This window comes from the organism of the source record quoted next, unplaced genomic scaffold, assembly GCF_019419815.1.
Source record: "Pyrus x bretschneideri cultivar Hongxiangsu unplaced genomic scaffold, Pyrus_bretschneideri_v1 Contig9, whole genome shotgun sequence".
NCBI classification, from domain to species: Eukaryota; Viridiplantae; Streptophyta; class Magnoliopsida; order Rosales; family Rosaceae; genus Pyrus; species Pyrus x bretschneideri.
Genome location: NW_025999831.1, coordinates 7,753,849 through 7,765,757, shown reverse-complemented (window position 1 = coordinate 7,765,757; position 11,909 = coordinate 7,753,849). Strand labels below are relative to the sequence as shown.

The following is an 11,909-nucleotide window of genomic DNA, read 5'->3' as shown; positions in this document are numbered from 1 at the left end:
GTTTTTACCACACCTAATTTCTTTTCCAGATTCCTTTCTAGTCTTCTTTGCTTTATTTGAGTGACATTATTTGAGTTATAAGATTCCATAATTTATGTATTTTCTTTACCTGTGAAGCAAGCAACAAGGAGGATGTCAAAAGGGATTGAAGAAAAAGTTAAGGAAGAGATTGAGATGTTGGTAAAGGTTGGATTCATTAGGCCTGCCAAATATGTCAAGTGGTTGGCCAACATTGTACTTGTATTAAAGGCTATAACTAATGCAGTTCGATGTTGTGTTGACTATAAAAACATTAATGGAGCTACGCCTAAAGATGAATATCTCATGCCCATGGCCGACTTATCCATAGATGCAGTTGCCAAACACAAAGTCCTATCCTTTATGGATGGGAATGCTGGTTATAATCATATAAAAATGGCTAAAGAAGATATACACAAAACAGCTTTTAGGTGCCCAAGTCATGTTGGAGCATATGAATACTTGGTAATGTCATTCGGGCTAAAAAAATGTTGGGGCAACCTATCAAAGAGTGATAAATGCCATTTTTCATGACTTGATCGGCCATAGCATGGATGTATACATTGATGACATCGTGGTGAATTCTAAAACTGAAAAACAGCGCTTGGTAGACCTCAAACAAGCCTTAATAAGAATGAGGATCCATAAGCTGAAAATGAATCCAAAGAAATGTGCTTTTGGGGTAACTTTTTGGGATTCCTTGTTCATCAAATAGGTGTAGAGGTTAACAAGAACAAAACTCGAGTGATAATGGAATCACCTCATCCTACCAATAAAGTACAATTGCAAAAGCTGCTGGGAAAAATCAGATCAATGATGATAATCCCAGCTCCAACAGCATTTTGAGTGCAAAAAACATCAAAATACAATCTCCAAAGAGTGATCCAGAGGCTAGTTATTCTTTTTATCTCTTGCTGAATCCATTTTTCTTTGCCCGAGAAGGCTTTACTTGGAGGGATCCACATAATGGCCACTTCCAGAGTTTTTGGGATGTTGATAGTCCCCTCTTGAGACTATTGGTGCTCAGCCAAGAAGTCTGCAAGTGCTTGTCCCTTGATAGCTCTTTGAGGCACATATTAAAAGCTGAACTCTAATAGTGCTAGAATCCACTTTCTAATTCTCCTAGTTAGCATTGGTTTTGACAGCATGTACTTGATCACATCTGTCAATGCAACATGTAATGCCTTAACTTGCAGGCAGTGAAGTATATAGCCAAACACAAGCTCTCTATTGGTGTGTATCTTGGCTCAACCTCAGTAAGGATTCTACTGAGGTAGTATATTGCTTGTTCCTTCCCTCATTCATTGTTTTGGGCCAACAAGCTTCCCATTGACTTTTCAGAGGCAAAAATATAAAGTTCTAAAGGTTTAACCCTCTGAGGTGGCATAAGCACTGGTAGAGAGGTCAAGTAAGCCTTTATGTTGTCGAAAGCCTCTTTATGTGGTGGGCCCCACTCAAAATTTTCTTTGTCTTTCAATCTTACCAGAGGAGTTCACAGTTGAATCTTGTCCGCCAAGTTAGCAATGAATCTTCTTAAGAAGTTCCCAGAGGTACTCATCATTGTTATTCATTCCTCTTGGATTATCAAAAGACTACCAACAATCGGGCAGAGTATGAGGCATTAATAATTGGCCTGGAAATCTTAAGAGAGTTAGGGGCAATTGAAGTTGAGGTGTTTGGTGATTCAGAATTGGTGATTAATCAGTTAAATGGAAAATACAAGTGCAGACACATCACCATAGCAGGTTACTATTTGGCATCTACACAACTATTAAGCTATTGGGGCACTGAAATATCAGTCAGCCATATCCTCAGAGAGTCAAACGCAATTGCCAATGAGATGACACAATTGGCTTCTGGAGCACAGATCTAAGAAAGGAAGTTTGAAGGGGATATAGAAGTTCAGAAAAGAAATCTCCCTTCTATCTTTCAAAGGAGATTCAGCCTAGATATGATGACTGAAGAAATGGAGATAGAGGATTGGTCGACACCTATTGTTCAGTATTTGAAAGATCCATCCTTCCCCACAAGTAAGAAAAATAGAGGACAAGCAACTAAGTATGTTTTGTGGAATAAAGCTATGTTAAGAAAGACTCTAGATGAACTTCTGCTGAAATGCTTAGGCTAGGAAGAATCAATGAGGGTAATGGCCAAAGTACATGAAGGAATCTGTGGGGTACATCAAGCTGGTACTAAAATGAGATGGTTGCTCAAAAGATATGGCTATTTTTGGCCCGAGATGGAGAAAGACTGCAAAGCTTATGCCTGAGGGTGTGAAAAATGCCAAAGACATGAACCTCTCCAACATATGCCCTCAGTACCCTTGAACCCCGTGGTTAAGCCTTGGCCCTTTAGAAGGTGAGCAATGGACTTCATAGGGCAAATTTATCCAACTTCTAGCAAGGGACATACATTCATAATTGTGGTAACATATTACTTCACTAAATGGGTAGAAGCTTTAGCGGTCAAAACTATCACTTTAACTGTAGTCAAGAACATTGAAACTAAGATCCTACACAGATTTGGGGCACCCGAGACAATTGTCACAGACGACAGGCCATCTTTTATTTCAAGGGAAGTAGAGGAGTTTACAGGTAAGTTCAAGATAAAGATGATTCAGTCTAGTCCTTACTACCCCCAGTTAAATGGTCAAGCAGAAGCCAACAACAAGATCTTGGTGATTATTATCAAGAGAATGGTGATAGATAATCCAGAAAAGTGGCATGAGAAATTAAGAGAGACTTTGTGGGCTTACAGAACCTCCAAGAGAGCAGGAACTGGAACTACTCCTTACGCCCCTAACCTTCGAGCAAGACGTTGTGCTCCCCATTGAGATAAATGTGAGTTCTGTTAGAATTCAAAACCAATTTGGGTTGCACAGTGAAGAATATATTCAAGCTATGTGTCAAGGAGTTGAAGATCTAGATGTAGCCCGAATTGAAGCTCTAGATAAAATTCAAGAGGGGAAGAGAGCTATTGCCCAAGCATACAACAAAAAAGTAGTTAAAAACTTTCAAGGAGAGGGAATTAGTATGGAAAATAATACTACCTTGGGAGCTCAAATCAAAGGCTTTGGGAGGTGGAGTCCGACTTGGAAGGGTCCTTTCATTATCAACCATGTACTAGACAAAGGAAGATATTACTTGGCAGATATGGAAGGAAGCTTACGAAGGCATCCAATTAATGCTAAGTTTTTGAAGAAATATCACTCAACCTTGTGGGATGTTAGGGATTGTTACATTGAAGAAGTTTAGACATTGTACGAGATCCAAAAGTCAGCTTATATGCTCATCATAGTTAAGTTTCAAGGAGGAAATGCAAGCTAAAGTGGATTAAAGAAGTCATTTTCATTTCATTGAATGTTGAAGTTACATAAGAATCAACTCAATAGTTTTACATCCTTGGCTAGGGCAGCTATCCTAAAATGGTATGTCTGTATAATAGTGAAGATTCTACCCAGCTCATCCAAAGCAATGTTACTATTAACTAATCGTGCTTCAGCATCTTCAACTTCAACATTTACTTACTTGACCTTTTCAATCTTCTGGTGAAGCTGGTTGGTTAAGGTCGCTTATTCAGCCTTAAGTACAGATAGTTGCTCTTTCAACCTCTCAATTTTAGAAGACACCTCTGTAATCCTTGCTTCCATAGCAGAGCCTTCTTCCATAAGTCCTACCAAAGTCTTTGACATTGATCCTAAAACCAACAAGGTCATGGTAGTTGATCCCGAAGCATACACCTATGATGATGAAGTGATCAAGAAAGCAGAAGCTATGGGAAAGTTTAGGCTTGTGATATCAGTGCAAGGGAAGATATCTTTATATTCACAAGTGGAATCCATTAGTGCAATTAAAGTTGCTCGGCTACTCCTCAATGCCATAGAAGTCCTGAAACAAAAGTTGGACATAATGTGCCTTTCTGAGGATACTGTAGAAGCCAATGACTAGTCATGGGTAACCTCTAGGACCCTGCCCGAAGACCTATGCCGTGTGAAGGATGGTAAGAGACATGAGGCCCATCCTGAAGTCAAAAGTGTTGGTGCCCGAGTGCCAAAAGAGGAGTGCAGTTGTCAATAGCTCGGACTTGGCAATGACCGTGGTCTTGGAGAGCATTATCAACTCATAAATTACGTTATTTATCCATTTCCTTTTAAAGATGAGCTCGAGCTTGTTTATCCATTATGACCATGCCTCATCCTTCATAAGTGGGAAGCTGTGATGGTGGTTTGACCATTTAGAAGACGAAATGCCCGACTTAGCCTAAAATGGATTAGGGGTATACCAATTCTCCTTGGGCATATTGTTTTCTACAGCTACAGGGACCTAAGAAGTCCATGCAGGCCCCAAGAAATGTACTCCTCCCTCCTTGAAGAAAAGTTCACTATGCAGGCTTGCCCGAGGGCGATGAAGGCCTTTGAGCAAGTGGCGCGTGGTGGAAATCCCCTCGCCAATCTCGCAGTGAGATTGAGTTCGAGCAACTTTGGGTGCCATTGGATGATTTTGAGGAGAAAATGGGAAGAAAATCAGAATTAGGGGCAAGATTTGAGGAACGAGAGAAGTTTTTGGAAAGTCTGAAGGCTTTGAGAATTCTGGGAAGTTCTGGGAATTCGAAGGTTTGAAGTTGCTAAGGTATTTAGACAAAGGGTTTAAGTGAGAATTATATAGTAAGTGGTTACTTAACGATGGAATTCGTGGGTTAGTGCAAAGGTTCATCTGGACTCTGAATCGAGATGTGCTAGTCGACACTTGAAAAGTGACGAAGTCATAAAGTATAGTGATGTGAAAAATGTGAATAAATTTAAACCTAAAAGTGCCTAAATGTTAGAGTGCGCATGTGAGTAGGATTGATCCCAATTCACACGTGATGTCAAAGCATAAGTAAAGTACAATAAATGTAGGATACGAATTATACCATCAAAGGTAGCCAAGAATCCTCGTTGACATTAAAGCTCTGCACCAATGATTAAAGGGGGCACTGTTTGGGTTAATATTTGAACATTGAACCTAGATGAAGGAAAGCCTAAGAATGTTAACTAAAAGGAGACTTGTCTGAAGCCCAGCACCAAGCCCAAAGGCAAAGTGAAGCCTTCTCAGCCAAGATACAAGCCACGTTCTTACCATTGAAGAGACAAGTGATGAAGACTAACCTACTACCAGCCAAAGAATACTTTCTAGTGGCATTACAAGTAAAAAGTTGATGACTTACTACCCTTCAGATGTTTTCGGGCAAGAGCAAAGTCTCATCAGTCGGGATAATTGGCCTATAAAATGAGGAAGAGGCCCTAGAGACAAGAACACTCAACCAATCAAACAAACAAACATACAAACTCTACTATCAAGCCAGATTTGCATTCAAAAGCTGAAATCAACCCAGATTTAGTCATTTTTAGTGACAAGCTATCTCTTGCCGAGTTTAAAGCTCTGCTATCTCCCTTAGTGGCGTAGTATCGATTCCCTTGTGTAAACTTGTTTACCATATGTCCCTTTTTAGCATATAAACCCCTGTTAATTCAAAGAGAAATGATTGCAAGAGGTTCAATCTTGACAGACAAGGTGAAATCTTGCCCGACGCTCCTTGTTTGTTTTCTAAATTTGTAGATCTATTACTTAATGCATTCTCCAGTATGTATTCAAGTTAGTTCCATCAGTTTCCCTATCTTAAGAGTTCCATTTGCATCTAGATCTAGTTAGTTTAATGGATATGTTATCATTAAAATCAATCAAGAGCCAAACAAATGGCTTAAAGGGGCCTTAACTCCCTTCATTTGAACATACAAGACTATAAACTAAAAATCCTTGTTACAAGGCAAGAAAAAAACTTAATGTGGACTTAACCCATCCATGACAATCCTTTAATAACAAGAAGTCTGAGTAACTTAGGGCGCAAGTAATTGACTAAAAACACTCTTGTTCTACATCTACTATACTGAGATAGCATGGTATGCCTAGCACTTACTTAGTTTTAATTGTGAGCCTCAAGGCCTACACCTAAGGCCCCACAAAGGCACCTTTCAGAACTGACTTTGTCCTCTTCTTGTAGCACATCAACAATGTGACATCCCACATCACCCAGGGGAGTGATCCTTATATGTATATTCTCATCCCTACCTAGGACGAGGCCTTTTGGGAGCTCACTGGCTTCGGGTTCCGTAGGAACTCCGAAGTTAAGCGAGAAGGGGGCTAGAGCAATCCCATGATGGGTGACCCACTGGGAAGTTGCTCGTGAGTTCCCAAAAATAAAACCGTGAGGGAATGGTAAGCCCAAAGCGGACAACATCATGCTACGGTGGTGGAGCGGGCCCTGGAAGTGGTCCCCTCCAGGGCGGGATGTGACAATTTGGTATCAGAGCCTAACCCTGGTCGCGAGTGTGCCGACGAGAACGTCGGGCCACCAAGGGGGGTGGATTGTGACATCCCACATCGCCCAAGAGAGTGATCCTTATATGTATATTCTCATCCTTACCTAGCGAGAGGCTTTTTGGGAGCTCACTGGCTTCGGGTTCCATGGGAACTCTGAAGTTAAGCGAGTAACGCACGAGAGCAATCCCATGATGGGTGACCCACTGGGAAGTTACTCGTGAGTTCCCAAAAACAAAACCGTGAGGGAATGGTAAGCCCAAAGCGAACAATATCGTGCTACAGTGGTGGAGCGGGCCCGGGAAGCGATCCGCCCCGGGCCGAGATGTGACAATTTGGTATCAGAGCCTAACCCTGGTCGTGGTGTGCCAACGAGGACGTCGGACCCCTAAGGGGGTGGATTGTGACATCCCACATCGCCCAGGGGAGTGATCCTTATATGTATATTCTCATCTCTACTTAGCACGAGGCCTTTTGAGAACTCACTGGCTTCGGGTTCCGTAGGAACTCCGAAGTTAAGCAAGAAGGGGGCTAGAGCAATCCCATGATGGGTGACCCACTGGGAAGTTGCTCGTGAGCTCCCAAAAACAAAACCGTGAGGGAGTGGTAAGCCCAAAGCGGACAATATCGTGCTACGGTGGTAGAGCAGGCCTGGGAAATGATCCGCCCCGGGCGGGGATGTGACAAACAAGCTAAAGGCCGACTACACATCCAAAGTGACAATCCCTTGGGGAGCTGTGCTGAGGTCCAAGGATCCTTCTCCAGAGAAATCTTTGCCTGAACACTTGGTATGAAACCGAACCAAGGGAGACAAAATGACGTTCTCAAAGTCCAAATCCACCTTGATCTAAAGGTCTCCCAACAAATATATATATATATATATATATGGTACGTTTAAAAAACGTGTAATTTAACTCATCATTGTGTATGAAAAAAGGAGAATTCTTTTATAAATACATACGTATGTTTCTAATAAGTATATTATACTCGAATTTACTAACCATGATTATTTTTTTTGTTTTTTGGGTCAAATTATGTGTTTTGCTCAGTCTTAAATTACAAGTATTGGTGATAGTTTCCCAAAAAAAAAAAAAAAAAAAATTTACAGGTTATGGTGATTGTTCAAAAGGACGCGGTGTGGTTGGGTGAGGACAAAAGATGGGAAAAAGATAGGTTAGGTTGATTCATCTTCTTCGTGACAAGCTGCCTCTGCGACTGCAACACAACACCAATTCCCAATCTTAAATGTCTGAAACTTCGGGATCAGCACGTCGGCTCTAAATCTTAGATGTCTGAAACTTCAAACCCCAATTCCCGATATCCAATCTCCAATCTCGGATCTCCAATCTCCAGTCTCCAATCTCATACCCAATCCTCCATCCAGGTCCGCCCTCCTCATTTACTGCCGCAGCTTTCAATCTTATTTGCATTCGTTATTGCATTTGCTTCAACTCATTCTTCAGATCTGCTTCTCCGAATTTGAGCATTATTGTATGCTTCTATTTTTCTGGGTTCTGCGATTGCAGATTATCAGGGTTTAATCGCCATTTTGAATCAAATATGAAATTAGTTAATCTTTAATTTCAGATAAGATGCTCTGATAATTAAGTGATTTTCTTTAATGGGGTTTGTTTGATTGATTTGTATGCTTTTGGGTATTCGCTGTTGCAGTGTTTGGTCTTCATTGTGTTTGTATCAATCAATCCATTGATCTATCATGTGGAGGTTTAAGCCTTTTATGCACAAGGAGCCAACCGGGCTCGAAGGTCGATCCATTGACGTTGGAAATGTCAAGATTCATGTCAAGAATGCCATTGCCGAAGGCGGGTTCTCTTGCGTTTACTTAGCCCGGGACGCCGTGCATGTGTCCAAGCAGTATGCTTTGAAGCACATCATTATTAATGATGAGGAGCTGCTGGAGTTGGTGATGAAGGAGATCTCGGTCATGAAGTTGCTCAGAGGACACCCCAATGTGGTCACACTTTGTGCCCACACCATCTTGGATATGGGGCGTACAAAAGAAGCTCTCCTTGTGATGGATTTTTGTGAAAAGAGTCTGGTGAATGTACTCGAGAGCAGAGGAGCCGGGTTCTTTGAGGAGAAACAGGTTCTTGCTATCTTCAGGGATGTGTGCAATGCAGTTTTCGCAATGCACTCGCAATCCCCTCCCATTGCTCATAGGTACTTGGCACTTTAACAATGCATATTATGTTTTTATATTTTTCTTTTGTTTTATATTTTATAGAAATGATGTCTATTTATGATTGGTAAAATCAGTTTTGTTGGTGTAACCACGACTCTTCTTGTTAAATCAGTAAATAGAAATGATGTCTATTTATGAAGTATGCTTTAATAAAGTATTTGTGATGCCTAATAATCCTTAAATGTGGTTCTTTGTGGAAAGTAATTCCGGGTAAGATAAAAAGAGAAGAGATCGGATGAGTTAAAACCTAAAACGATATACGTTTAACCCGTTTTGTTATTCGCAGAAGATAACTTTCATTCATGTGCTTATTAACTCATTCGTGTAAAAAAAAAAAAAAAAAAAAAAGTGTTTCCCAGTAAAATTTTAATTAGTGGTACTTAAAATCAGGGACTTGAAAGCTGAGAATCTTCTTTTGGGGCCTGATGGATTGTGGAAGTTGTGTGATTTTGGAAGCATCTCTACCAATCACAAGCGTTTCGAGAAGCCTGAAGAAATGGGTATTGAAGAAGACAATATTAGAAAGCACACAACACCGGCCTATAGAGCCCCTGAGGTTGAACGAAAAACTTTATTTCTGAACTTGAATGCGTGGTATTTGATGTTTTAAAATATTGATTCATTTCTTCCTTCTTTGAATTAGATGTGGGATCTCTTTCGGAGAGAGCTTATAAACGAGAAAGTAGACATATGGGTAAGTTGATTATGCCCTCAAGATTGCTGGGAAATTCTGAAAGAGTTGAAGTTTATAATTCAAATGCTACTGGGAGCTGAGACTATGAGTTTCATTTACAGGCTCTTGGGTGTCTTCTCTTTCGCATTTGCTACTTCAAAAGTGCATTTGATGGAGAATCAAAGCTGCAGATCTTAAATGGAAACTATCGCATTCCAGAATTACCTAAATACAGCTCATCTATAACAGATCTAATCAGAGACATGCTTCAGTCTTCACCGGATGACAGACCAGACATCACACAGGCAAGCTCTTTGCTTGATTAGCCATTCATTTCCATGAATTTAGGTTAGTTTAAGATCATTTGCGTCCATGCAACAGTAGGTGTGGAGATTCCAACATTTGTTTACTGATGCTTTTTCCCCTTGTGTGGTGGCAGGTGTGGTTTCGTGTTAATGAGCTGTTACCAGTTGGTTTACAAAAGTCTTTACCTGATAGGCAACCTGAAGCGAACTCTGCTGACAAACCTGAAGGTGAGGCTGAAACATCAGGGCATTACTTGTTGATTAAACTTCTTCGTGTGGGATTAATTTGTTATATTGTCCTCAATGATCCTTGTCACATGCTGGTTTTTCTGTTGTCTTTTGCATTTAAACCTTGTTTTTAGGTTTTTCTGCTTATCAGATATTTCAGGTTTGAAAGTGATGTTGCTACTTTATGTAAATTTCTAAGAGTACGAACTTGAAAATATTAATTGAGAAAAAAAATTAAATTCTATTAATTGAAAAAAAAAAAATTATATTCTATGTTTGAAGTTTTCAATTTTAATTGAGTGACTGATTTATTTCAAATCTGTAGGTTTGTCAAGGCCCCATAGAAGCCCACCACCACCACCAGCTTCGGTTGGAGAATCAGCCAGAAATTCATCACAATTGTCAAATACATCAAGGGCAGGGGGAGGTGGAGGGCCAATTGGTGCATTCTGGTCCACTCAACATGCAGATAGCTCTCTTGTTGTTGACGAAAAGAGTATACCTAAGTTTGATGATGAGCCCACTGGCCATTTCACAGAAAAACTTGATGGGGTTCGCCTGGAGATTCATCCCAAACCCAAGAACAGTGCCCCTGCAAAAGAGGAAAGGGCGCAAACCCATGCCACACGAAGAAACTTGCATGGGAAATCGCACAAACCTGAGGAGGGACCTTCAAAGGACTTTGAAATAAGTTTCTTACAAAAAGACCATGGCACTGAAAGGGCAAAGACATCCAAATCTGAGAGTTCAATTAGTTTTCAAGACGAGGCATTTAACTCTTTCGTTGCTGATTTTGATTCTAAGAAACTCAGCTCAGAAGCTAGTAATAACAAATCTGGAACAGAAGCATTAGAGGCTGAAGTAGAGAGATTGAAAGAGCAGCTGAAACAAGTGAACTTGGAAAAGGCTGAAATAACTTCCAAATTTGAAAAGCTGTCTGCCATCTGCCGATCTCAAAGGCAGGAGTTACAAGAGCTTAAGCAGATGCTTGCTGCTAGAACACCGTCACCAAATAAAGATGCATCGAGAAATCAGACTTCACCTGGAAAGCAGCCATCACCAAATCTACCGGTATAATGTCAAAAAAAAAATTGTGCCTCATCTTACAACTGTTTGACTTTAAAATTTGCCCTCTGTTATTTATTTATTTGGAGAATTTTTTGCTTTTGCAGCATAGGGAGAAGATCGAAGGAAACATTTGGAAACTCCAGCAAGGAAAATCTACTCCGAGTCCGGAGTCAAAGCCGTGGCAGCCATTTGCAGAGGAACCCAAACCGCCGCAGCCTTCATCAACGGCCAATGCCTTCAAATCAGCTAGGACAAGAAATGGTCACCAGAACAAGCAGGGGACTCAAGTAAATGCTGGTTTTGATTCTTGGGGTTTTGGAGCAGATAGTTTTAGTGCTGCATCCACTGAAAGCGCACAGATATCAAGACCTATGAGCGAAGGAAACAATTCTCAGCGCTTAGGGGAGGCAAAGGGTATGGAGAACAGTAAGCCGGCTTCTCAACCTGCTGGATGGGCTGGTTTCTAAATGAATGCCATCTGGGATTGCTGTGAAGGAGGTATTTGATAACAACCCTCTGTCTGACTTTCTGACTTTCTTGTCGTCGATGTTGGTCAAGAAATCGAGGGTGGAAGAGTAAGAGAGATGCATTTGAATTTGATTTGAGATTTTGAGTGCTCGCTCGTGTTTTATACAGAATCTGTTGTGTAACATGTACGCATACATATATGTGAATTGAGTGGCAGTTACTTCAAGTATATACATTTTTTCTCTGTGTGCATGTCTCAATTGTTGGCGAAGAAAATAATCTCTCTATTTTTGTGTATGTTTGATGGAAACATACCTCACCGTTGAAAGAAAATTCAGACTTGAAAAGAGCCTCGGTACTTTTCTTTTGTCAAACATATTGATTTAATATAGTTAATTAATTATTTTAATTGAATTAATATAATTAATTAAATTAAACTATTATATTAAAATAAGATTTTCGAACATATTGGAAGATTATTGAAAGAGGTGAACATTTTAAAATTATTGAAAAAAATTAAGGGAAGGATTATTGTCAAAGGTGCCCACAAGCCCTTTGGCCCAACCCTCGGTTAGAGATGGTTTTCGTGT

At 40.4% G+C, this 11,909-nt stretch overlaps 1 protein-coding gene across 1 annotated transcript; it reads left to right on the top strand.

Annotated features, from left to right (window-relative positions):
* Nucleotides 1–7,487: 7,487 nt before the first annotated feature.
* LOC103931767 (AP2-associated protein kinase 1) lies at nt 7,488–11,571 on the top strand. The gene is made up of 8 exons (XM_018643622.2): nt 7,488–7,758; nt 8,046–8,555; nt 8,968–9,133; nt 9,221–9,271; nt 9,373–9,555; nt 9,690–9,783; nt 10,109–10,854; nt 10,956–11,571. Exons 2-8 carry the CDS (start codon nt 8,092–8,094, stop codon nt 11,316–11,318), a joined length of 2,067 nt encoding a protein of 688 aa, XP_018499138.1. The 5' UTR covers nt 7,488–7,758; nt 8,046–8,091; the 3' UTR covers nt 11,319–11,571.
* Nucleotides 11,572–11,909: the final 338 nt, after the last annotated feature.

Coding starts and splice junctions, on each gene's coding strand:
- LOC103931767 (XM_018643622.2), top strand. CDS start 8,092: ATGTGGAGGTTTAAGCCTTTTATGCACAAGGAGCCAACCGGGCTCGAA. Junction 8,556..8,967: donor TCCCCTCCCATTGCTCATAG/GTACTTGGCACT, acceptor ACTTAAAATCAG/GGACTTGAAAGCTGAGAATC. Junction 10,855..10,955: donor AGCCATCACCAAATCTACCG/GTATAATGTCAA, acceptor TTGCTTTTGCAG/CATAGGGAGAAGATCGAAGG.